The sequence below is a fragment of the Clarias gariepinus genome, chromosome 6 (genome assembly GCF_024256425.1).
Source record: "Clarias gariepinus isolate MV-2021 ecotype Netherlands chromosome 6, CGAR_prim_01v2, whole genome shotgun sequence".
Lineage (NCBI taxonomy): Eukaryota > Metazoa > Chordata > Actinopteri > Siluriformes > Clariidae > Clarias > Clarias gariepinus.
In genome coordinates, this window is record NC_071105.1 from 24735068 (window position 1) to 24762076 (window position 27009).

The 27009-nt window shown below is 38.0% G+C and overlaps 1 protein-coding gene across 2 annotated transcripts in view; it reads right to left on the minus strand.

Annotated features, from left to right (window-relative positions):
• The window catches only part of anks1ab (ankyrin repeat and sterile alpha motif domain containing 1Ab), a 35466-nt gene extending 14538 nt beyond the window's left edge, over positions 1-20928 (minus strand). For both annotated transcript variants that reach the window (XM_053498773.1, XM_053498772.1), the window contains exons 1-7: positions 20399-20928; positions 15134-15197; positions 3802-3917; positions 3290-3388; positions 3055-3201; positions 2738-2845; positions 1557-1727 (exon numbers count right to left, since the gene is read on the minus strand). In XM_053498773.1, coding sequence (XP_053354748.1) covers positions 1557-1727; positions 2738-2845; positions 3055-3201; positions 3290-3388; positions 3802-3917; positions 15134-15197; positions 20399-20683 — 990 coding nt within the window. In that variant the 5' untranslated portion in view covers positions 20684-20928. The remainder of the gene's footprint in view (positions 1-1556; positions 1728-2737; positions 2846-3054; positions 3202-3289; positions 3389-3801; positions 3918-15133; positions 15198-20398) is intronic.
• Between the last annotated feature and the right edge of the window lie 6081 nt (positions 20929-27009).

Below are 27009 nucleotides of genomic sequence, written 5' to 3' on the forward strand. Positions count from 1 at the left end.
GGCACCATCATTTGTTTTCTAACAGGACAATGACCCCAAATACACCAAAAGGTTATGTAAGAGCTACCTGTATTTGTTGAGGGTGATGAACTGCTGCAGCAGATGACCTGGCCTCCACAATCACCTGATCTAAATCCAGCTAAGATGATTTGCGATGAGGTGGACTAAAAAGTGAAGAAAAAGCAGCCAACACGTACTCAACACTACTCTAATCCATTGCAGGTAACTACCTGATGAGGCAGACTGGGAGAATGCCAAGAGTGGGCAAAGCTGCCATCAAAGCAAAAGATGGCTACTTTTTTAAATTTTTTTTAATTAAAAACATATTCTGAATTATTTAAGACAATTTTGTTGACCAAATAATTCCATATTTGTACTGTCATAATTTCATTGTCTTCAGTATTAATACACAATGTTAAAAAATTAAAAACAAAGAAAATTTTAAATAAAAAGGTGTCCAAACTTTTGACTGGTACTATACATTCATACACATTCATTGACCCCTATGAATGTGTGTGATTACCTAGGGACAATCTACTGTAGGTATTCACTACTTAAATTGAACAGATGCCCTTTAAACAAATACAACTACAGATATGAATAGGACACACCCTTTTTTAAACTTGCCAGGGAGGACATGGGACTAGATCCTGTAGGAAGCAGTAAAAAGGTTGTGTGAATTAAATGGTTTTTAATTTTATGTAACACAGGCTCAAGTTTGTGGGACAAGCGAAGGTAATGTTTATTAATGTGTCCATGTACTTCTTTCTACTAACTGCCAAGCCAGAGTTATTATCATTTTCATTTATTTTCTATTTATATTTATTTGTTTATATTCTCCAAACCTGAACCACCTATATTCTATATTCTGGCAGGTGCAAAAAAAACTATTAAGAAGCATTGTTTTCCAGGCTTGTAGTAGATGCACTTCTAGTAAACCTATTTGAATCTTTTTGGAATTTAACAAACCCAAAAACCTAAAAATGAGCAGTCTTGTACCAGTTACATAAATCGCCTCAAATAATAGTGGCTATTATTGTAACTACAAATAGCAGTTCTTTAATTAGGAAAATAATGTTTCATTTAAAAAATCATTTCCCTAGTTTAATTAGATGAGGCTGAGGAACTATGCGAGGTTAGAAGTTGAATAAAAATATGTTCTGCAAATTACTAATTTCTAAAAATCTTTTCTGAAATATGCACACATCTGTTGTACATCTGAATACAGACAGAGATCCAAATATTTTGATCACTAAAGAGATGCAGATAATGACACAGATAATGGCACTGCATTAGCTCCACAGGAAACTCAGGATTAAAGAGGGGAAACTTGAGCTGTGATGCAGTGCTACCTGCTGCACCATCGTGTCCAGAACAACATATTCTCCAGTATTTATAGACATTGCTGTTTACTTCAAAGAAAACACAATTAAATAGAAAAAAGAGGAATTCAGGACAAAAGTCATTACCATTAGCTCTGTAGAGCACTCTCACGCTGGGAACAAAAATGTAAGAATTTTTTTATGCAGCATTGTGCCACCATTAAGAAGACTCACATGTGAGCGTGACCTCTCACTATATGAGCGGAGTGAGACGCTGCATTCCTGATCTGCCCCTCTGCCTCTCCTTCCATAATCCCCCAATGGCAGTAACGTGTCCATAGAGCGACTCGTATAAGGGTCCGTGTAACCGAGAGGCGCCAGATTTTGAGATAAAAGATCTTGAATCTACACACAGACACACAAATACCAAATATTAGGTACATCACTTTAATAGGTACACTAAACTTATTGGTTCAGTTTGCAGGAGTACAATACTGATACTGACTAGACATTTTAGATAAACAGCACTCAGTTCAGCTCTACCAATGATGAGTGTAAAACAGGCTGCAACATTGTTTCACCAGACATGCTGAGGCAATAATATCTGCTTAGTGGTAGTCTCTTTCTGTTGATGAATGAGCTAGAAGAGGGCTGGAAAATTGTGTGTAGAAACAGATGTATTATGTTTCCTACAAAATGCACTTATACTGGATATGAAAACGTAACACTCCACTGTTTGAAATTGCAGGTTTCTGTGATAAAGAAAATAATAAAACAAAAATAAATTCTTGCACATCTTTTTTTAACTTTCATGTGGTATAATACAGAAAAAAAAAACAAAAAAATAATAATACAATAACCTGCTTGCATAGGTTTGCACATCCCTTAAATAATGCTTTTTTAAAGCATCTTTTGCTTGTAATTGCTTGTAACCAGCACACAAAATCCTCCTTTAGCCATTTTATTCCATCCTTCCCTGCAAAAAAGCTCCAAATCTATTGAACTGCAAGGAGATCTCCTGTTGACGGCTCTTCAGGTCATTTTACAGACGTTTGATAGTATTTAGGTCTATTTGGGTCTATTTGGGTCATTATCATGGATTTCATTGCTTGCCATATTACATTAAAGGTGGGTAAGATCTGATGGGGTATCTTGTTTAAATACATATAGTTTTAACAGGGGTGTGTAGACTTTTTATATCCACTCTATATACTAGCTGTACCTGACAAACTGGATAATGTGTGCAGGTCTGTTTAGTATTAAATGAACGCAGCAAAAACTGAACTCTTAGGAGAGTTTGAGAGTACAGTATTATGTTGTGTCACCAAGGATCTCTGATTGAAAGGACCTTCTATATATGGAATGTATTTTGCAGCGTACAACATGTAAAGCAAATTATACGGCATGTCAGTCACCTTAAATTGGGAGGAGTTGTTGGACTTTGAAGGTGCTTCCTCATAGGGCCGCTCTGCTATAGAAGCAATTATTCTCTTTCTATGGCCAAGAAGGCCAATTTTTAACACCTGAAAAAAGACAAGGCATGCACTATATCAGGCCTGGATAAACAGTATTAGTGAGACCAATTCAGACTAATGCAAAAGTCACGTAACCTATTAAAAGTGCCTATACTTAGAAAAAGTGAATGCTAGATAGCCAGACTTCAATGTAAACTACAGACAAAACATAATTGTTTATACATCACTAGCTAGAAAGAAATATGAACTACTGTTACATTGACTATTTCCAACTCCCACAGATTCTTCACACACTCAAGTGTGCGATAGCCACTGGATAGAAAGTTGTGCAGATACTCCCCAAGACCTAGATTGTCCAGCCAGGAGGCCAACGAAGTACTCCCATCACAACCAAGAGCTTTCACCTAGAGATGCAAACACTTATGTTTAGGGATGACTTGTTGAATACTTAGCAAACATTACAAAGATCCTTAGGTAATTTATAAATGGTACCTTTGGTAGACTCTTTGCTGCATGAAGAATTTTCTTCCTATGACCTGGGTCTGTGATGCCAATTTCTCTAAGGTCTTCATCTTCCATTACATTACTGCCCTGCACATTTTTGGCAAATCCAGTTAAGTGAAATTTATTTAATCAATATATACAATGGAGTGGTAGCAAAGTACATTTTTTACCAAAAAAAAAAAAAAAAAGAACAGTACTGAGAAAAACAGTAAATTATACAATTACCTGAAGTGGAATTCTCATTTAAATACTTACCAAAGATATATACACATAATTATTATTTTAATTTTATTTATTTAATTTCTTCTTTAACAAAAAAAAACTATTCATTTATTTATTTACTAATTTAATCTTTTAACTATTTAATTTTTATTTTATTTGTGTAGAAAAAGGTATTACAACTATTAGTAATTACAGTATGCCTAACATTCACCATCAACATCAAGTGATCACTTTTCAGTTTATTCTTTGAACTGGTGGAATGGTCAGTGGAGACTCACCATGAAGCGCAGGTCATCAAATCCATTTAGTAGCAGCTTACTCTCATACTGAGGAAAGCCCACGTGTTCCAACCACTCCCCCACCGATTGCTCCAGCACCCGGCTTCCTGCGGTATCTGCCGAGAGAGGGAGGCGTTTGAGGAGCGAGAAGCCATTCAGACGGTAGCAGCGGCACTCAGAGGCCGAGACATGGCACTGCCACATCATCTTCGGCCAGCAGAGCCACGGACAACAGCAGCAGCACGGCACGATCCAGGCTTGGTTGAGGGGCCACCAACAGCAGGGGCCCACAAAACACAGAGATGAAAAGGAGCCCTTGTTGTTGGATGGAGGGCGGAGGAGGTAGAGAGCTATAGGTAGTCCTTTTTTGAAGAGTGGCTTCAAGGAAGCAAGTCCAGTTTGGAAAGATAATATGGCATTGTCCTTCAAAGCAAAAAAAATAAAAATGTAGAGGGGCAATGCATACACAGTCCACTCCTTTTTATTTAATTCAAACTATTTGGCCTTAAAGGGGAGAAGGTTAGTGTTGTGAATGGAAGATCAGAATGTGCTCAGGGAACCTTGCGCTGCAGCAAGATCATCACACCCACAGTGAGCTACAAAGAGGCAGCAAACTCCCTGATATGCATATGTTCTTTTCATAGAAGCACAAAACCGTTTAGATTACAAGTCTCAACCAAACCTATTTGGTGGTCTGTAAAACAAAAACAAAATGTCTTTCTGTGTCTAAGGACCTTAATTTCCTCCAAAATATTTCTTAATGTAATTTCTTACATACTATTATCCATCTATTATATGTCTATTAGATGGAATGCTCTAAAAACCTACAACATAGATAATGTTGTAATTAAACTACAATGCCAACTGCCTAAAGACAGAATACTGTTTGCATCACGTCTGCTCATTTTGAACACGCGATCCATGTCACATTTTGCTTAGATTCAGAATTCCTCAATATATTGGAAACGCTTCAGAGTTGCATATACAAGCACTGCCAAATTAACCAGCTCCCGATGACGACTGCTTTCTCTTCACTGCAATCCAAATGCTACTGGTCCTTCTTGGCTTATATGCACTCTGGTGGTCTAGCATGCCAGAGCAGAGCACATCATCAAAGCAGACAGAGGCAAACCATGATCCAGCAGAATGCAGGTGAGCTTGTATGATAGACAGATAGCCCCATTAGAAAACCTTGCAGGTGGTTCCTTCTTTTCTCCTGAGCTCTGTCCTTGCCTGTCGTTCCTAAAGGTGCTGCTCTTGGGACCAGGCTTTGCTGCATCCCCAATTCAGGTGGCGCACAGTCCCAATGGCAGCTGCAATCACCACTCACAAAGCAAAACATCCAGATGATACACTCCTCCTCCCGAAACCCACCGGCAGCTCTGTCCTTCTTCGGCTGCAGTAAATAATCCCTTGCTGTGGAGGTGCCTTCATCCTAATCCCGTTTTTGCAATTGTGCTCCCCTCGTTCCTTCTTTTGTGATCGTTCCCTCTCTTTTCTCTTCCTTTCTCTCTCTCTCATGACACTGTCTTGTCTGCAAGCACTGCAGGGCTGCCATATGCTGGCTGATGCTGTGTGCTGCTGCACAGCATATACACGTTCTGTTCCCCCTCCCTTTCCTTTACTGTCTCTCTGTTTCTCACACACTCACTCCTCTCTCACTCTTTCTCTTTTCCACAATCAATCCCCAACACTGCTCTCTTTCTCTCTCTCTCTTTCTCTCAGTGCCCCCCCCCCTCTCCTCACACACCATGCTGATTAAAATTGCACACAGGCACTCTGATCTTGCTGGTGCAGAAAGGACATCATCAGAAGCAGGAGCAGGAGAGAGACAAAAACCAAATCACTAACCAACATGCCAGAACCAACTAAAGAATGAAGAAAAAACAAGGGGAGTTGTCTGGAGGTTCTTTTTTCTGCCCTTATGCACACTTAAGTGCTCCCAGGGTTTGTGCGCTGTCCCTATGAAAAATTAAATCACCACCAAGCCATACACCATGGTACATTACTAAGGGGAATTGCATTTATGAATGTTACACTGTAACTCTGAGTGCTGGGGCAGCATGCTAAATGTTAAGTCAGCAAAACAGACTACATCCAGATGACTGGCACACACATACACAGACAGACACACACACACACACACACAGGCACATACACAGACACACACACACATTTTTCTAACTATGCTTGTAAGGACCTTACTTTGATATAGCTATTACTGCAGCTAATTAAGGTTATGTCTACATATTTTCCTAACTCTAAACTAACCCCCCCCCCCCCCCAAACATACACACACATTTTTCTTCTATAGTTGTAAGGCTCTTCCTTTGATATAGATTTTAATGCAGCTACTACAGTATGTCCAGACCTTTGCCATGCCTAACCCTAAACACCACCCACACACACTTTTGGAGAAAGACCCATGACATTTCCCCAATCATGCCAGCAGAGGTCATGTACACACACTCACTCTTTATACCACTTATCCTGCACAGGGCTGTGGGGGGCCTGGTGCCTATCCCAGGGGATTTATCACTAGGCAGCGTACACCCTGGAAGGGATTCCAATCCATCTCAGGACACAAGCACACACTACTGACAATTAGCCTAATCTGCATGTCTTTGGATTGTCGAGGAAAAACTGTGGAACTGGAACTGTAACCCCTGACCCTAGAGGTGCTTGCCATGGTGCTAACAACAATGCTACCTGTGCCTACTTCTAGGTCACATACAAAGGGCTGTGCCTTTACCTAGGGATCCACTGGAGGTGAGCGAGCTGTAGACCACAATTGCTTCCAAGTTCCAACACATTTCATCCACAATAAAGCAATTAATTTGAATTTACAGAAGCGATGACATTTCCATCCTCAAAGACATATCCACCGAGAGCTGAGGTGTCAGAGTTTCCCCTAGTGGCATGCAGCCTCTGTGAACCTTTTCTGGCTCGGTGTCGGTGTTGGTGTTGTCATGTATTTCTTTGTCTTGCATCTATTGTTGTCATGACTGTTTTGGTCACTGATTAGATTCTCTTCATGCTACTTTTTTGTTAAAATCTTCTTGTTAAAACATCTGTCATTGCACAGTGCCTGAAATCCAGGCATGATAGAATGCAGAACTGAAATTTCAGCATAGCATTTGCCCCCCTCACCCCCCCCCCCCCCCCACCCGCCCCTCATTTTTTGTGTATGTAAGGTGGGGTGGGGGGCATGAAAGGTCAACCTTTTTGAGGTGACCAGGCATTGCAGTTAACTGTCCTGTGTCCTGACAGAAAAATGTGTCAAAGAAATGTGAGATTCTGCATGGTATTCAATAAGGAGTCTGGCGAAGCAGAGTGTGCAAAGCAATCTATCTGGGCATGCTTTCAACTCATAATACACCATAATTCTTTCGGCATACAGCACAACGGTGCCCAGTTGTGACTCCCCACATCATGTCACAAGATGAAGCCGATGGTTCAGAGTGCAACAGTTTAGTTGAGACGAAACCTCATAGCATATATGAGGGACTAGAAACACAGACCATAACCGATGACTGCATGCCATTCCACAACTAGCAGAAGTGGACATTTGCTAAGCTGCACTCCCTGCACAGCATGTGATGGAATGGATGCAAGAGCTCCAGGAAGTAAGTTCTGCTCACCACCAAGTTGGCTCAAGCTGGCTTTTTAAATGCTTTAAATCAAAATTGAGATGCAAATAAGTATATTACAATAGGTCTTGGTTGGTATGAGTTATCTGCACTACACACATATCCTGAGGGTTGTATTCAGGTTTATCACCTGGAATGTGAGTGCAACTTAAGTCAATGGGACCAAATTTCACAACCTTCATTCCATGCAAAGATGTATTCCAAAGTTGAGCTGAGATTTACGTGGAGCTTCTGCAGTCCAACTGAGCAAAATTAAATTGATATCTTTCAACATTTGTAGGTTCTCTGTTCTCTGTATTTAGTTAAACTTTTTTTTTTACCTTATTCACCCTGTTCCGTTTATCCATACGGCTAGCTTCAGGTAAAGAAAAGCATTTCCCTTATATTCTCAATATACATGCTTCCCTTGGAAAACATCATTAGAAGGCATGGGATTAGTTTCCATTGTTATGCTGATGATACCCAATTATACATCTCAACAAAACCAGATGAAATACCCAAGTTGTCTAGATTAACCGAGTGTGTCCAGGACATAAAAGATTGGATGACCAATAACTTTCTTTTACTAAATTCAGATAAGACAGAGATATTACTCATCGGCCCAAAAACCAGCACACAACAGCTTTCACAATTTAGCCTGTGGTTAGAAGGATGTACTGTTACTACCAGCTCGACAGTAAAAGACCTGGGCGTAATATTAGACAGTAACTTGTCTTTTGAAAATCATATTTCCAATATCACAAAAACAGCCTTTTTCCATCTTAGACATATTGCCAAACTTAGGAGTATCCTATCCGTATCTGATGCAGAAAAGCTAGTTCATGCACTCATGACCTCCAGACTGGAGTATTGTAATGCATTACTAGGTGATTGTCCTGCATCCACAATAAACAAGCTACAGTTAGTCCAAAATGCAGCCGCCAGGGTTCTCACTAGATCCAGAAAATATGATCATATAACACCTATATTTTCATCCCTGCACTGGCTACCTGTTCAATTTAGAATTAATTACAAAATAGTATTACTTATATACTAGGCTTTAAATGGTTTAGCTCCCACATACCTAACCAGTCTTCTGATACGCTACAATCCACCACGTTCCTTAAGATCACAAAACTCCGGACTTCTGGTAATTTCCAAAATTTTAAAATCTACAAAAGGGGGAGGGCATTTTCATATTTAGCTCCAAAGCTTTGGAATAGCCTTCCAGACAGTGTTCGGGGAGCAGACACGGTTTCCCAATTCAAAAGTAGACTCAAGACGCATCTCTTTAATCTGGCATATGCGTAACTCATCCCATAACCTCCTACTCCAGTACACCTATCCTGAATGGTAGCTACGCTAATTCTCTCCATCTTTTCTGTATTTTTCTACCCATCCCGAGGCATCTGGAGATTGTGCCACCTTCAGTAGACAAAGGCCAACCCTGCGAGGTTTCTGAGGCATTCAGAGAAGGACCAGCTCCAGATGGATTCTGCTTTATGATGGTTGGAGCTACACATGCTGGTCCTGTGCTTCCAGTGATCCAGACCCCATCTGCCCTCTGCACCTACTGACTCCCTGTGCTGAACTGGACTTCATGTTAATTTGCACAACTTCTGTTATATTGAACGTTCACCTGCACAACACACATGATGTTATTTCTATTTGTTATCACCCAGATGAGGATGGGTTCCCTGATTGAGTCTGGTTCCTCTCAAAGTTTCTTCCTATTGCCACCTCAGGGAGTTTTTCCTTGCCGCCGTCACCCTTGGTTTGCTCATCAGAGACATTTTATTCATCATTCATTCATCTAATTATAATCTAGACACATTTTACTCACACATACACACTTCAAAATATTTTCTTTGCTAAAAAAAAAAATATATATATATATACTTTCATTTTTGTGAAGCTGCTTTGAGACAATGACCATTGTTAAAAGCGCTATATAAATAAAATTGAATTGAATTGAATTGAATTACTTTACCTGAGCCACATCATGCACCATATCACACAGGCCATGCATCATCTCATCCTAGCCCAGCAGCACCTTCTGTTGCTGAGTATGTACTGTTGTGTTCACCTTTGAGGTGGGCTTTGAGGATGTTGTGTTTGCTCTGCTACCAGGCTTCAAAAACATGGTCCCTGCAGTGCAACTGTGCCTCATGAGTGTCATGTGGTCACTTATGCGTGGATTTAGGCAAAGTGTACCAACAGTATATTCCAGCTCCGTGAGCATTATTCTGGCATGTCCAGAGAGTAGCCCCTTTTGGGAGTACGTCAGCATCTCTGAACTTTTATGTTATTTTTTTATCTTTATGTTGTGATGTGGAAACTTTATTTTGACATGGGTATTTTAGCTAGTTTGATTAGTACTGTTATTTTAGCTCTTTTCCTTTCGTTACCTGTTTCTTGGCATTTGTTCTCTTCCATTTACTTCACATTTTTTTTTGTTCTGGGTATATTCTGTGTTTTCTGATCTTTTTGTTTTGGTGCTTAGATTCCAGTTCTGATTATTTTACTGTTTATTTATATTTATTTATCTCCTTTATTCATGACACATGCGAGAATATGAAAGTGTCCATACATAAACTTTAGATAAAAAAATTGTAAAAAAAAAAAAAAAAAGAAGAAAAAGAATAATTTACTAAATAAAGGCAAACAATATTATATTTTTTGTTTTCTCCCTCTAAAGATAATGCAAATTTCATGTTAATTCTTTCTCTCTTTAAAACCTTTAAATAAAACTGTGCTCCAACTCTCGTATAGCCGATATTAAAAGAAGTGAGAGCAATTAATTAGGCTTTATCAGGGATGACGGCACAGCAAAAATATTCAATGAATTTTAAACACTGAACTAGCTGCGAGAAGTGGATGGAATGAAACTACAATGAAACCCATGTTCTGGAATGGAAGTGCTACAGAGCAAAATATTATGCCGTGTTTATCAGTTCTCATCCTGAATAGTGCTCACATTTGCAATCTTTTCCAGCCCTCTTCAATTCGCTAGCAGCCAGGAACTTGAGAGAGATGTAGCCACTTTTTAAATTTATTTCTCTAGTTCTATTATTGTGTTCTGTTAGCTAGGTGAAGATCCATTAGACCATTACATTTATGCTAACAAAATCTGCTCAGAATCCCATTATTCTTGGTTATCCCTGACGAACCACCCATAACTCTGAACACTAAAGTGGAGTTGCGACCAAGTATTAAAGTTTTAATTTTAATTTGTCCAATTACATTTGGTCCCTGAACTCGGAGGACCACACATAAAACATTTGGACTTCCTCACCTTCACCCCCCACCCTGCCATAAACAGAGCATTTACTTTTTTTTTAAAAATGTCATTTTAGTTTTACTGCAATATACTTTTTACTTTTACTTGAGTAGATTTGTGGAGAAGAAACGCTCTCTTACTTTATTACATTCGGCTACACTCGACTTATTCTACACAGCCGGTGGATAAACCACTTGACTGTGTTTTACCAATCAGATGTAGCAACAATAATCACTTGTAGTCACATGATTACACACAAACTGGCATCATAGCGGGAAAAAAAGTCTTCAGTCGTGGTTGACAGGAAATAAAAACAAAATTAGTGGAGGCATCTGTCTCCAGTGCTACAACAAGATAAAATGAACACCCCTGGCCTCATATACAAAGCATGTTTCGCTTACACAAAGTGTAAAAGGACAGCTTCATAATGCAGTGTCTTCTCTGTCTGCCAAATCAGACAGACACTTCAGCATTTAAAAACTCGACTTTTAACCTGAGGAAACATGCCGCGGTAAGTTTAGCTGTTTCATTGAATGTTGTAATGTTAGCATATATAATTATATATAATATTATATCATTTTATATATAATTTGCTGTATATGCATATATATATATATATATATATATATATATATATATATATATAGAGAGAGAGAGAGAGAGAGAGAGTATTTATTATCAATTATATAAATTAATATATAATTATTATAATTTTTTTTTTAAATGTGGTGTAGTGGTTAGCACTGTCGCCTTGCACCTCCAGGGTCCGGGTTCGATTGCTGGCCAGGCTCGATTCCCGTCTCTGTGTGCATGGAGTTCTCCCCGTGCTTGGTGGGTTTACTCCCGGTACTCCGGTTTCCTCCCACATTCCAAAGATATGCAGGTTAGGCTAATTGGTGTTCCCAAATTGCCCATAGTGTGTAAATGGGTGTGTGTGAGTGTGTGTGTGTGCCCTGTAATGGATTGGCACCCTCTCCAGGGTGTATCCTACCTCGTGCCCTAAGCCTCCTGGAATAGGCTCCAGGTCTTCGCGACCCTGAATACAAGATAAAGTGGTATAGAAGATGAGAGAGTGAGTGAGAGTGAGCTACTCTTACTTGAGTACATTTGTTGCCTACTCTACCCACCTCTGGCCATAACCAAACTATGCTGTCTGGGCTGAAGTTTTATTTAGTAAAGTTATCATCTAAGTTTCCCCCATTTTGACTTCGGGACTGAGAAATCAAAGTATTGTGTTTCCCATCCATGTGATACAATCCATATTTTGTTGTTTAAGTATTGATACACTGTCCCTGTTGCCAAATCACAGTTGCCAAAGCAGTCTGTTGCCAAAGCACTTGACAGTGCTTATAACCACATCAGCATATGAAAAACAGATGAGTGGGAAAAAATCTTTATTATAGTATGGCCTAGCTAATGCACTGTCTTCCAGTCATTAGTAAACAAGGTACATGAGATATGGTACATGAGAACATAAAATGTATAATACTGTGCAAAGGTCTTTAACCTCTTTTTCTTCTTTCTTTATATTTTGCTTGCAGATAGACAAAGTTTCTTGTAATTTTATAAAAAAAAAATTTTTTTTTTACATTCCTGTAAATGTGGTTAGTACAGTGATGTATACTGTTTATGCTGAATGTTGAGTGGTTGGAGCAGATGAGTAGGGAAATGAGGTTGGTGATGAGGTTGTTAAATCAAATCTTCATGAACTTTGCAGGCCACACTAAACACTAGTTCACACTAAAACTTTAGTTTTTTCAATTTAATGTACATAGATTTATTTAATTTAATATGAGAAAAAACAGGAGTGGCTCATGGCCTTTGTACATTTCTCTCTTTCTCTTTCTCTAATATATATAATATCTAATATATGTATATATGTGTGTGCGTGTGTGTGTGTGTGTGTACACGTGTTTGTGAAAGTTTGTGTAGCCCCCCTCCTCATCCTCTGCTCTCTTTTGGCTAACACCCGCCACAATTTTTTTCAAAAGCAGGTTAAGTTGTTTTATTTTCACTGTATATTTTGCATTATTATTATTATTATTATTATTATTATTATTATTATTATTTGCTTTGATATATGAGTGCTTTGGATTACAAGCACACATCTGGAACGTTTTATGCGCACAATCCAAGGTATATTTGTATATATAAAATCCTTGACACAAATAGCCATCACAAAGTCACACATAAATGTCAGTGATTACTAACTACAGAGCCAATATTAAGGTCGTTTTTCACTAATTTAATATCAGATATTGTGTTTTGCAGAGGGGGAAATTTACTTTTAAGTTCTAAAACAATCTAAAACAATTTCTAAACAACATAATATTAGCATCAGCCATGTATAACTTTACCACTTATAGTCCAAGTAGAGAAACTTACAACCAAGTAGAGAAACTCAACCAGGACAGTGGCAGATTCCAGAGATGTCCTTAAAACAAGAACAAATACTAGTACTTTCCGTCTCTCATACTGTTGTCTAGGGAACCCTCAGAAATACTCACACATGATGAGTGAATAAGACAATGTAAACAGACCTGAGACATGGCCCTCCTTAAGGGAGTATTGGGAGAGCAGAATTACTGTATATGCTTACAAACAACACATAGTGCACCCAGAGCTTTGTCCTGGGCACATGCTATTGCTCCCAACCAGGTATCTTATGCTGAGAAAGAAGCTAATTTGAAAGATATTGATCCTATATCTCATATTTCCCCATTGAATCCTTCCATATCTAGTGGGAGACCCTGGCAAAGAGACGTCACAGCTTTGGGATCTACCTGTCAGGGAAGGTCGGGCATATTACGTGATTCAAACATTGCCAGATTAATGACACTGTTTATTGGATTGTGGACATTAAATGTGCTGGATAAATAAAAAAAATATTGCAAATAGATTCTCACCTTTTATTCTTCACCTGTGTAAGAATGTCAAATTATTATTAACCAAAGAAATCTTTAATACATATTTCTTAAGCAGTGTTAAGCAATATTCTGTAAGAATATGAAAGACACTGTGAAGTATTTTAATCCATGTGTTGTACATCCGTACACAGAGCATGAAAACTGATCAGGCAGGAAGAATATCAATTTATGTATGTTTCCAATTTGCCTGAACCAACCTCATAAGCATGAATGACACCCCAAAATAGTATCAGTACACTGTACTTTTTATAATAATAATATACCTTTTTATAATAAATGGCACATACTAATACTTAGTTTTAACTCCTTTAGCTTTGAATACTGTTTGCATTCATTGTGGCATTGTTTCAACAACCTTAGGCAATGTCACAACATCTACTTTTATCCAGAGTTACATAAATTTTTGGCTGGACAGGGTGCCAATCCATCGGAGGGCACACACACATACAAACACACACTCACACGCTTATACACACTCTACAAGCAAATTGGGAATGCCAATAGCCTAATCTGCATGTCTTTGAACTGTGGGAGGAAACCAGAGCACCCAGAGTGTCGGTGTTTGGCTGGTGGGCAGTGGCCGGCTGGTGCTTGCACAGGTAGTCACATGCGATTATAAGCTTTTAGGTCATACTGTAGGTGTGTCACAAGTAATTATCAGCTTTTAGGTCATACTGTAGGTGTGGCACAGGTAATTATCAGGTTTTAGATCATACTATGAGTGTCTCACAGGCATGCCTCACCTACTGTGACTGTAGGCAGTGTTGTCTATGGTAAAAACTACGAGCAGAAGTAAGGGCTCCCGAAACATTGGAGTAGCATGAGGGGTTGCAGTGAGTTGAAACACTCAATTTGTAATGGTAGCACGCAGGCGCCAGGATCTGCAGGTTAACCTCACACATGTGAGCAGGTAACCTCTTGTACCCACTAAAAATGGCCATATCATGGCATGACTTACGAATGATAACCATTCTTACTTCATACTTATACATTCAGTGACATATGACTGTAAAACTTTAATCGCATCACTCTAGAAAAAAACTCCACTTTTATAGATATTGCTAAGGGACATAGCCAGGAAAAAAAGTTTAAGGCCTAATTACCAAAGGCCATGGGCATGATGAGTACTGCTCTGGAATTAGGTCACCTCCTTAAATCAGGCCAAGACATACATTTAATATTACTAGATGTCTGTATCAAAATTTCAGGTACAGAAATTATGGTCATGACACATAAAGTCACATATAGTCACACATAAATCAAACAAAATTAACTTGCAAAGGGTAACCATTTAAGTCTGTAAAAAACTGAACAGCATTATTATGCCAAAAAATAATTATGCAGTTGTAAAGATGCATTATTGTTTAAAATGCTGTAGTTTGTTGTATTTTTACTAAGTCAACAAATGCAATTTAATGAAACACCCTACAACTAATTTATTACACTAGGGTTTCGTTCTGCTCTTACAACTGGGAAGAGGTCTAAGGAGGCTTTACCTTTTAATTGATGATCCTTGGAGAGTTCAATGCTCCTGTCAATTATTGTCATGATCTTCTCAATCTGGTGGAAAATAATGACAAAGACATAGTCATTTCTATTTATAGTACAGCTTTGTCCCATTGAAAATTCATTACAAGTGATGGATTTTGATGCCAATAATCATTTGCATCCAACAATTAGAGAAAACTAAAATGAACAGCAAACAACTTATGAACAACAAAAATAGAACTTCATCTGCACTCTCAGTGAATCAAGACCAAAATTTAGCTTACAATATTACATTAATTTGCAATAAACACCAATCAATTAGCAGTAAACACCAATCAGACATAACATTAAAATGCAAAACATTAAGCAACAGATTGTGTAGGTTTTCCTCTCTGGAATTTGGAGGTCAGATTAATGACCTTGAACTCTTGAACCTGCTAAGCCCCATATGCAGCGGGCTGTGATGCACTGGGTGTTCTGATACCTTCTATCTTGTCCAGGATTGGCTTTTATACATTAACCTTGAGTGCCAGATTACTGCTATATACTTGATATACAATATACTGCTTTATAACTGATAATCAATGGCAGTTGTGTTAGTGTTGTGCAATAGCTGTTTTGCTTATTTCACGGTAACATGCAAAACTTTTATTCAATTCCAAAATTCAATAGATGGCATTGTACATTTTTTAATGATGCGCTTATGAATGTTAAATTAAATTCCACACCAATGAAGTTGAGGGCACATCTAATATATAATATAGTTATAAATTCTAAACTCTCCTGTGTGCTAGTGGCATCAAAATGGTTCTGAATTAATTTAGCATTCAGACTCTAAAGCCAAAAGTGAAGATACCCTGAGGCTACACAGCCCTTCATATTTTCCACTCCAAATTAACCCACTTGCATTCAGTGTTAGATCACACTCCCACTTTTAATGTATTGTTTAATGTACATATAAATGTTTTGTACAAGACCAAATAAAAACATAAATTATTAAATAAAGTTGTCATACTGTCTAACACATAACTTACAGATATTTAAATATACTACACTCATTATGTAATTTATAAAGCCAAAATTGAAGTTTTGTAATTTAGTATTTTCATAGTATTATTGTCAAATTATAATTAAGTAACAGGGGAAATATAAAAGTAACACAGTTGATGATACACATGTTTTAGTACATTTTTAGTACAACTCTTGAAATATGATACCCTCAAAACAAATTAACAAACAAACAGCTTGCCACTGAACCAGACCAGCATATATTATTGGAACACTTGTGTGAAAAGTAAACTGCTACAAAAATGACCAGTCATCTGCAAGACAGCTTTGATTAAAGAGGTTACCAGAATTTTCCCCAGATGAAAAAAAAAAAAAAAAAAAAGCTGGGCCACAAATCTCCGACAAACAGCATCAGTGCCATGATGAACAAGCTAGCTGCTGAACAGCCTGAAATAGCCAAAGACCATGCTGCCATATCCTGTCTTAACTGCGCACAGGAACGTCACAACTAGATGAGTGGAAAAGAATAGTAAGACAAATTTAGGTCAATTTTCTCACTGATAAACACATAAACCTACGGAGTAGACTTGTTTAGTGAAGAATGTCTGAATGTAAAGGCAAATCTGAACATAGATTCAGATACCGTGATTGTCCACATTTAAATGAATATTTAATAATTGTGCATACATGTGCACACACCATTCACAAAGCATGTAGTGTCACCAAATATTTTCAGGAGCATTAAAGTGAGTTTCTTTCCCTTTAGTGTACTACTTCAATCTTATTAATCACATGGGGGATGAGGTGGCACAAGGTGTTTGTAGTAAGATTATGCAACCATCCAGTTTTACAGCAACTGCGAATTGCAATCATTTCCACATAAGGCAATATATTTGCACAATGGATGTGGGTTCTTATGAAATACATGCACTTATGGATTTATATTATTGTGAAAGCTAAACGAAATATATGTACAGTATATAGTGTATATGTACAATGTATATTCAATTTAAAAATAATGTTCAAAATAAGCATACAAATATGAAATGGCTTTAATTTAATGTGCATTTTGGAAAATATGATGGAAATGATCTCTATTAGCTTTTATTGAGGTATTTAAAAGGACATTTTGGTCTGAAGAACATGGGAGCATGTTGCATAGATGTTATAACGTGTTAATAAATAAAACTTTAAAAAAAAACTTTGAAGTGCTTTATGAAACATTATACATATGCAACCTATTTTGTATATGGATTTATAAATAATACTGTACAGGGTCGACAAAATGTCCTTTTACCATTTACTGTATACTCTATAAAACCTCAATGTCATTAACTGTGCATTCATTATTTCATCCATCCATCCATCCATCTAGGAACCTCTGTAGGGACCATGAAGGCCAATTGTGACAATTAGAGGCCAGTGGTAACCTTTGTATTTATTCTCATTTGTACGACTATGGTAGGACTTCTGGTCAACATTCACACATGCATTCACACACCACAGGTGATTTTGAAACCCCAATTAGCCTAATCTGTATGTCTTTGGACTGTGGAGGAAAACCTAAGAATCAAGAAGAAACCCACCAAGGATGGGGAGAACATGCAAACTCCACATACACAGACTCAATGCGGGCTTCAGCCCAGGACCTGGAGGTGCAAGGCAACCACTAAGCCACCGTGCCACCATGCATTAATTATTACTCCTAAATAATAAAATTGATAAATAAAATATTTATCATTACAGCAATCATATTTACCCAAGATGGTTTATAAATATTTTTGGAATGACTATTGCTATGCTGCATCCAGAAAGTGGCAAAAGGAAGATAAAGCACGGATAAAGGAGGTCAATGAAACACCATTTACTGGAGTCATAGCCCTAAGCCTTAAAGTTCCAGGGCTTTCGAAAAAACTGAAATGATTTCTGCAGCGCCAGCAATAATGAGCGTCACTCAAGGTCCGTGCTAACGAGTGAAAATGTGAAAGCCAGCAGTTTTAAGAAAAATGTAAGAAGGAGGGGTAATAAAGATTTAATGTTGAGCTGGTCTATGTGCCAAAGAGGTAACAAGATTATGGGTTCTGGAGACTAACCTTAATCTCAGTAAGTAATGAATTGATGGCATGGAATCTTGAAATCATTTAAATGAAGCACTGTCAAAGCTGAATGTCTTTAGAGCCAAACTGTAAACAATGGTGTATTTTTTATGGAATATTAAAGAGTCCCATTACTTTTTTTTTCATGTTTTTCTCATTACAAGAATATGCATAGAGAACAGATGTCCCAGAGTTTTATACACTTTTTCATTTATATGAAATTCAGTCAAGTCAAGTAGTCAACAGTTAAGTAGAACACCCTGGTTATTTCATATATTTATATTTTCATTCTTGTATTCTTTTCTTACTAACTGAATATGCACCATTTCCTGCATGTATGAAAAATGCAGTCATATTGCCATGTGTGGGCTTTAGGGTCACGGTGCATAAACTGTGTACAAAAATTGCGCAAATACAAAAACACATACAAAACCTCCCCTTGGTATTATATGGTTCTATCTGGATCTATTCTTTTTGAGTTATTGGGTTATTCAGATTTTCGTATACAATGTATTAACATAATGTGTGGTGTTTGTCGAGTGATATGTTTTTTTGGACTTTGAAGCTCATTATATCAATAAATGCTTAGAATGAAGATAGAACCATTTAATTTCAAGGGAATGAAAAGTCAAGGCGCAAACATTATGAAAATGCGCTGCAGCTACAAAAAAAAAAAAAAGCTAATACAAAAGTCAAAACAGATGCAAACATTAAACACTGCAAAACCAAAAACAAAGCAAGTTCAAAACTCCTCCTACCTTCCTAGAACACTTCCAATGAAGCTAATCTCTTTTGTTTTGCATTTTTAGTTTTTGCATGCGCTTTGACTTTTATATGTTTTTTTTGTATTTGCAGCGTTTCTCTTTTTGCATATACTGTACTTTGACTTTCTTAAGTGTTTTTGGGTTTCCCACATGTTTCCGTAATAATCGTGCTTTGACTATTGTATGTGTTTTGGTATTTGCAGTGCACCTTTGTCTTCTCTCTCTCCCTCACTTAGTCAAATCTATTTTGAACAATTGTTGTGTAACCTGCAAAGCTGTCAGACACAAGAATTAAAAGTGATTCCAGAGTTGATTCTCGTGTCCCCTGTAGTTGGATATGGCTTTTTTCGAGTTTGAAGCAGAGGCTGATGTGCAAATTCCCAGATAACTCGACAGTCGATGTATCGGCAGTATGTGCTTTGTATCTAGGGGCCAACACAGTCATATGTGCTAGGAATGTTAGCCTACTTGTTTAAACAAGAAATATACTTTAAATGTGAATTGTAATTCAGTCATAATTTACTTGGCAGTACATTCTCAAAACTTACTGCAGACCATTGTTGGGAGCCTAGTATACAAACAGCCTGTGACCCAACTGTTAAATTCATATTGCAAAGGAAATGTGTTACTTTCCATCACACTCCCAGGCATTTGTGTTTAAACCTGGAGGGGAACCAGCACTAGAGGTTTAATGCAAAACAGGATGTCCTTGAAAACCGGATACTCCTCCCCTGTCCAGCCTAACAAAACATTAAGCTTTTTACACAGTATTGTTTTGTTAATCTGGTCAAATTTTCAGTTTCAGTTATTTGTTTAAGAGTAAACTTAGATTCTGTCTTTATATGCTGACTCTAAGCATCATCCTCACATGATACTCCCCTTATGCATGCATATAATTTAATTTGTATTAGTGTCTGACATCATGGAATTGGCAATATTTAAACAAATATCCATTTACACAAATAATACATGGAAGAATTGCATAAATTATATAATACTCTCATGCATATTTATCAACAGATTCACATTTCATTCTTCACGCTGATGGGGATTGCTGATAAAGCATATGCTGTGCACTGTCACTGTTCATGGCTCTAACCCGTCAGGGAAGCAGGGAAATGGAGAAGAGGGAAGGGAACGGGAATACGCCGAGCGTGGGTCGACCGTTTGGAAGATAGCTGAGAAAATGTGGAATGACAGCTCAGACCCAATTAGCCTGGTGCACCACAGCCTATGTGGAGGATCATGAGGGAACAATGGACTCAGCCTGGCACTTGCACTGCTTTGCTTTCTATCCCTCTTCTAGATCTCCATTCTTCTGTGTCAAAGCTATTTTTGCATCCACATCTCTTGATCTCTCATGTTAACCCTTCGTTTTTTTACCCCTCAGCCCCATTGTGCTTACCTCTTCCCAATCAGTGGTGAGTGATGACAGCTGATCTGTTTGTGTCCTTTTTGTCCTGCCCTTGGTTATTGATTTGGTGTGTTTACCCAGAGCTACATCCTCCTTAATGGGAAACAGTAAGTCTGAGTCTGACTTGGAGAGGCTGCGAGAAAGCTTCTTATGCCCACCAGGCTGCTGCCTGGCCTGGGTTGAAGACTGAGGTGAGTGACTGGAATCATCTTCAGCCTGGTCCAGCATGGTGACTGTGGTGAAGTTTAAGTCGGTGTGCAGAGGTGGAGTGGACATCCTTAAAAAATGTTCTGGAAAGGCGTTCTGGAAGTGTTTACTCAGCGACCCCCCTGGTGCGAGGATAACTAGACAGATGAACCAGTGTTATCTGGCAAAGCAGAGAGACCATTAAGCTTTGTTTGCCCTTTGCTGTATTCTTGCGTGATGTCTTTGCACTGTTGCAAAGAATGTTTTTGAAGTGGATTGCAGTTGGAGAGCATGAAGTTGCTTTGTCTGCCTCTGTTCCCACCGTCCACCCACAGGTTCTGTGCGATCGCCCTCCCCATGGTGAAAAGCTCCAAAAGGGTTTATAAACACAGGTTTCCTTCCTTTCATTCGCTTTCTTGTTTGCTTTTTGCCAGTTTCTATACCCACCTCCCCTTTTGTTTTGTTTTTTATCACAGCGCATGGTCTAATAAGCATCACAAAATCAAACAAAAAAAGCCCATTAAAGACAAACCAGTTAGTGCCATTTGTGCTCAAATTGTTGGTTAAAATCATAGTATAATCTGTTTGTTTCATGTTGGCATCTGTTCAGAGTTTCATATGTTCTACCTTGTTTTAGGTTTAGGTAATTCAATTTTTTCCCAGAAACCTGTGGGTGGATTGGCTCCACAAAATTATCCATCTCTAAGGCATCCTGGATTTATCCTTACCTTATCCCCAATGCTTCCAAATCCACCAGAACAATAAAGAGGGTGTAAAAGATTAATGACATGATGATAGAATTATATAAATATAAATAAAAAAAAGAATAATTTCACAGGTTCTGTTACTGAGAGCAAACTAACTATGATTCTGCAGATTAAAAATCTGGTCTTATTCTTACTGACTGGCTGGATAATCAGGTTATCGAGGCACTGTGAGCTGGTGCATGTACAATGAGTGTGTAAGTGTAGGAGATTGGAAACTTTTCTGACAACAGTGTGTATCATAATTATTTTAAATTAATATATTATTATTAACTGTGCACCAAAAAACAACATAAAAGAATCATGTAAAAGGAATTACACAATAGCAAGCTAAATTTCTACTTCTTAACAGGAGTTAGTGAGAGTGCTTATGAGACATGCGCAGGAAGACCCTCCCATTGGGAAAAAGTAAAGTGAAAACACAAAATAAACAGAGCTCTGCCGTCTCCTTGAGACCAGACGGTGCTCTGGAAACTAAAAATATCCTCTCAGGGCAAATCCGCCCTTATCGAGTATTTATATGTGATTGATTTGGTTTTTAACTGTTATTTAAGATTAAGAACACATGCTGGACTGATGCCATACCATACTCAATCTTTTAATGTGGACTCGGGCTGGATCTTTGCCCTTGTCTTCGAACTGCACTTTGTCTTTGTCTTGGCCCTGATACATTTAGCAGGTTTACCATACCTTTACTTTCTACTTCACTACATTAGTGCATGGCATTGAATGACATTATCACAGTGGTGTGTAGTTTTTGAACCTTTTACATCACCACCTGTTGATTATTATACATAATTGCATGATTTGTCTTCCCACTGTGAAATGTTTAATCATGTAGTAGGTATTTAAAATCAGAAGCAAATAGTGTCTTAGACAGTCATGAAAACAGCACTTCCACAATTTGGAAGAGAGAGAGAGAGAGAGAGAGAGAGAGAAAGAGAGATGCTTAACTAAATTTAAAGGTAAGTACTGTTGTACTTTTTTAAAGTAGAAATGTAAAAGAAAGACTTTTACTTAAATGTTTTATCTACTTTTACTCAAATATTGGAAATGTGTATTTAGTACTGCAAATTTATATTCACAGGCATTTCTCTTGTAGCTATATTTTATAAGATAAGATAAGTACGTCTGGGTATTTACATCTGTTATACATTTTTCAGATACTGTATGCATATATGATTTCAGTGAGTCTAAAAACCGCTTATTGGTTTTTACAAGGCAAGATAGAATGAGTGAAGGTATAGGGTTGTGGTGTGTTCATCCTGGCCAGCACAGTATTCACATATAAACTACAATGTAAACAATGCAATAAGCATCTAAATGTGGAAATGACAGGATGACTAACAGTAAAGAAAAATGTTTTTTAAAGATTAATTTAACAAAATTTGTTATAACAGTTCACTTGTTCATCCAAAATGGGTGTACAGTTATGTACATTAGATGTTTTTTGTGTGTGTTTTTTATTTCCTTTTTTAAATAATAAAAAAAACAAACAGTTTTTGTTAACTGAAATAATTATGAATGTAGTCATAGACTCAGAACTGTAGATCACCAACAGAGGGCAGACTATCAAATACACTTACAGTGCTCTTACAGCTTTTGAAGCACTGGAATAAAACTTCCACCTAGACAGATACATCAAATGTCTTACCACAACACAATCTGTAGGATATCAGTATGATGTTTAGGTTACATACTTTACCTACTATTCATTTTACAGTACAGAGATGGTGTATCTTAAGACTTGAGATTACTGCAGTTGCTCCAACTTTGATAGCCTAAAGATTGCACTTACTAAAAACATTGGATAATGTGAACACGGCCATTTGCTGAAGATCCTGTCAAGATCCTGTAGTACTGTTTAACATCCAAATGTGTAAGGAGCAAGGACCTATAATCTAAAAGTATCCATTGTCACGCAAATGAGCTTGATTTCTGGGTTGTTTTAATGTTTCTTTCTCATCTCTTCTAGGTTTTTTTCCCTCTTATTAAAGATATAACTTCCATCCATATTTCTTTAAAGCTGCTTTGTGACTTTAACATGTCTATGAAAGGGTTATACAAATAAAATTGATTTGAATAATACACTAAACAGAATGCATTAGAAAGAAGGCTATCTAACATAAAATGCTGCTTATATTACACTTGTCGTAAACACTTAGTATTGGCATATTAACTCATTAAAACTGCAAAGGCTATAGTCAGCAATAAACTGACTATGCTCGGAACTGGCAAATCTCCCAAAATCATTAAGGGCTGGTGTGCTCATTAAGGGCTTTTCAGGTGCTCTAACACTGATAGTCAATGAGTGATGGACCAAAAACATTACAGTGAGCCAAATGTGCCAAATATGAGTACAATAGGCACTAACATCACATTTCAGATCACCCTTCAGTGTCAGTCTCTAAATCTAGAGAGAAACACAAAGCAACACTAAGGAACACACACAGAAACAGACTCCCTGCTACATTCAAACAGGATTTTTTATACGACTAACAAGAGCATATCATAGGATTCTAAAACATGGCTAAGGCCACTGAGAACTGTGTGACAAGCTAACAGCAGAATGCAAAATTGAAATAAGGCCTATTTTTGTTTGTTTCTTTAAAAATTTAGATCATGAAGCATCACAAGGCAGTGTAATATACTTGAAAGTAAAGAATTCTTCCACAGGCATTCTCCTGACTACCAAACATCACAGTGATTGACAGGGGACAGTTAATAATACCATTCCTCCCACCCAGAAAGCACAGCTAGTTTTGCTCCCTTGGCTTCAGGCCCTGTAAAGTTCATTATTTAATTGACTGAAAATGGAAACCCAGGGTTTATATTTAGTTAATGCTTATGTGTGTTGAATCGACAATGTGTCATACACTGTAAAAACTCCAACTAGAAAAATGTTGAATGAATTAATATTGTATTGTTGGCCCAATTCCTTACACTGGGATTTGTTGAGACAACAGGTAACACTGTGTACTTGAGAACTTTGGAGACACAGACTGAATAAACCAAAACGTTGAACCTGAGATGCAATCACATGCACACCCCATGCATAATCACATGCACCTATTAGATTTGTGTTAAATAAACTGTGTTTTACACTGGTGGTGGTGGTATATAGCTTTTTAATATTTATTCTTATCATAACTAAATATTTTGTAGAAAAAAAAAGTTCATCCTTGTCTTTACAAGCCTTCTCTTGTTCTCTTTAACCAGAGGTCTGCTGTGAAGGATTGGGGTCAGAGGTGTGACGGTTGGCTTTTTGGAGCTATAGGAGGGGTGTGAACAAGCTGTGGGAGGGGACTGTAGTCCTTGAGGGCCTGGGGGAATAATAAAGCAACAGTGGAGTGATGTTTGGACAGGTCTGTGCTCTGTACATTAAATTCCAAAAGGACTGGACAGACACCTATGAAGCCATTTGTTTTTTTTTTAGAAAAATAATCACTTGAGCTAACTACATCAATGGGGATACAATAAGAGACAAAGTTGGGCTACTTAAACTGACTCAATATTAGAATTACAAGTTGAAATATAGTTGCAAGCAGGCCCAAGCACTCTACGCCACCTGGGCGCACCACACAACCTGTTTGTCTATTCATAGTGTTAAGACCTACAAAAAGCCATCACTGCCCGGGTGCATTACACAGCCTGCACACTTTACACAATATAAGGTAATAGAGTGTCAACCTGGGCCCTAAATATTTGTCATGTCAACTCTGTGTGTGTGTGTGTGTGTGTGTGTGTGTGTGTGTGTGTGTGTGTGTATGATGTAAGCGTGCATGCGTGTGTGCCTGTGTGTGAGAGAGAGAGAGGTGTGTGTTTGTTAACATTTGTGATGTGTTTGTGCATGTGTGAATGTGTGTATATGTGTGTTTGTGCATGCATGTGTGTGTCTGTGCAAGTGTAAGAGTGTTAACATTTGTGATGTGTGTGTATGTATGTGTGTGATGTATGAGTGTGTGTGTTTGTGTGTAAAATAGGGGGAATTTTATGTAAAGACCGCCAAAACCCTGGTGTGTGTGTGTGTGTGTGTGTGTGTGTGTGTGAGTGTGAGACATGTGAGTGTGTGAATGTTAACATTTGTAATGTGTGTACAGTACACTATATGTGTGATGTATGAGTGTGTTTAAGTGTACGTGCATGTGTGTCTGTGTGTAAAAGAGAGAAAGATGTGTTTGTGTGTTAACATTTGTGATGTGTTTGTGCATGTATGTATGTGTGTGTGAGTGTGTTTGTGCATGTGTGCGTGCGGGCGTGTGTGTGTGTGTTTGTGCGAGTGTGAGAGTGTTAACATTTGTGATGTATGAGTCTGTTTGTGTGTGTGGATGTACAGTATGCGTGCTTGTGTGAGAGATGCGTGTGTGTGTGTGTGTGTGTGTGTGTGTGTGTGTGTGTGTAAGCGTTTAACATTTGTAATGTGTATGTGTAAAATAGGCTGCAGATGCTAGAAAAAAAAGCATCATCCTATGATGTTACTCAATGTAATGTCACTGAACCCCTGACTCAATAAAAGGCCACAAACAAAATTATTAACCACTTTTTTGGCATAAATTTGAGGCATTATCACGGCTGAACCGTTCGAGATATCAAAAATCCCTCTACAATTTTGCATCCTTAATGTCAAAATAACTGACTTCCTGTTGAGTTGAGCCCTATGCAAAGTTGTTCAGCTCAATGAGCTCTAAGTGTGTACCGCGTTTCATGTGCATACGTGCAAGTGTGTATGAGGTATGCGCCAAATCTCATGTGACTTTCAGGTATCATATGGCAGCAGATTCCAACCTGTCTGCCAATTTTCATGAGTTTTGGAGCATAATAAGTCCCCCAAAACGCCCAAAATGTGGAGAAAAAAAATCCTTATGAAAACAAGAGAGTCGAGGCTTTCCCACACCTTAATCATGGCCACAACATGTATTCAGTGGCCATGAGATACTTTTTTTGGCTGACGTATGATGACATGCGTTAGATGCCCGGCCCCACAATTTTTTTTAAATTTATATTAATAAGTTAGACAGAGAGTTTTATTATACAGAAAGACAGGCAGACATGTTTGTCAAAAATGAAATTGTCCAAAATGTTTTGGTATGCTCAAGTATTAAGAGTTCCTTTCAATGGAACTAAGGAGCCCAGGCCACCTCCTGAAAAACAACCCACACCAGTTTTAACACCAGTGCACAAAGCAATGTCCATAAAGACATGGATGAGCGAGTTTAGTGTGGAAGAACTTGACTGGCCTGCACGAGTCCTGATCTCAGAACAGAATTCTATGGGATGGATTAGAGTGAAGACCGTGAGCCAGGCCTTCTCATCCAACATCAATGTCTGACCTCACAAACAATAAATTGAATCCAATATGTTATAACATATAATTTTTTCTCATTTTCTTTGTACTTGTCTAAGTATCTGCCAGAGCTAGTACTAGATTAATGGTCTCCATTTAAATTTCTTTTAAAAAAGGAAACATTTTAAACTTCACAAATGGGCAGACATAATTTTCTAAAATGTAAAAATTTGAACAATGACTACCCACGCACTCATCCCCTATACTGCTTTATTCTGCATTCAGGGTCACAAGAAGCCTGGGGCCTTTCCCAGGAGACTTAAGGCACAAAGCGGGGTATGCCTGGGACAGGGTGCAAATCTATCGCA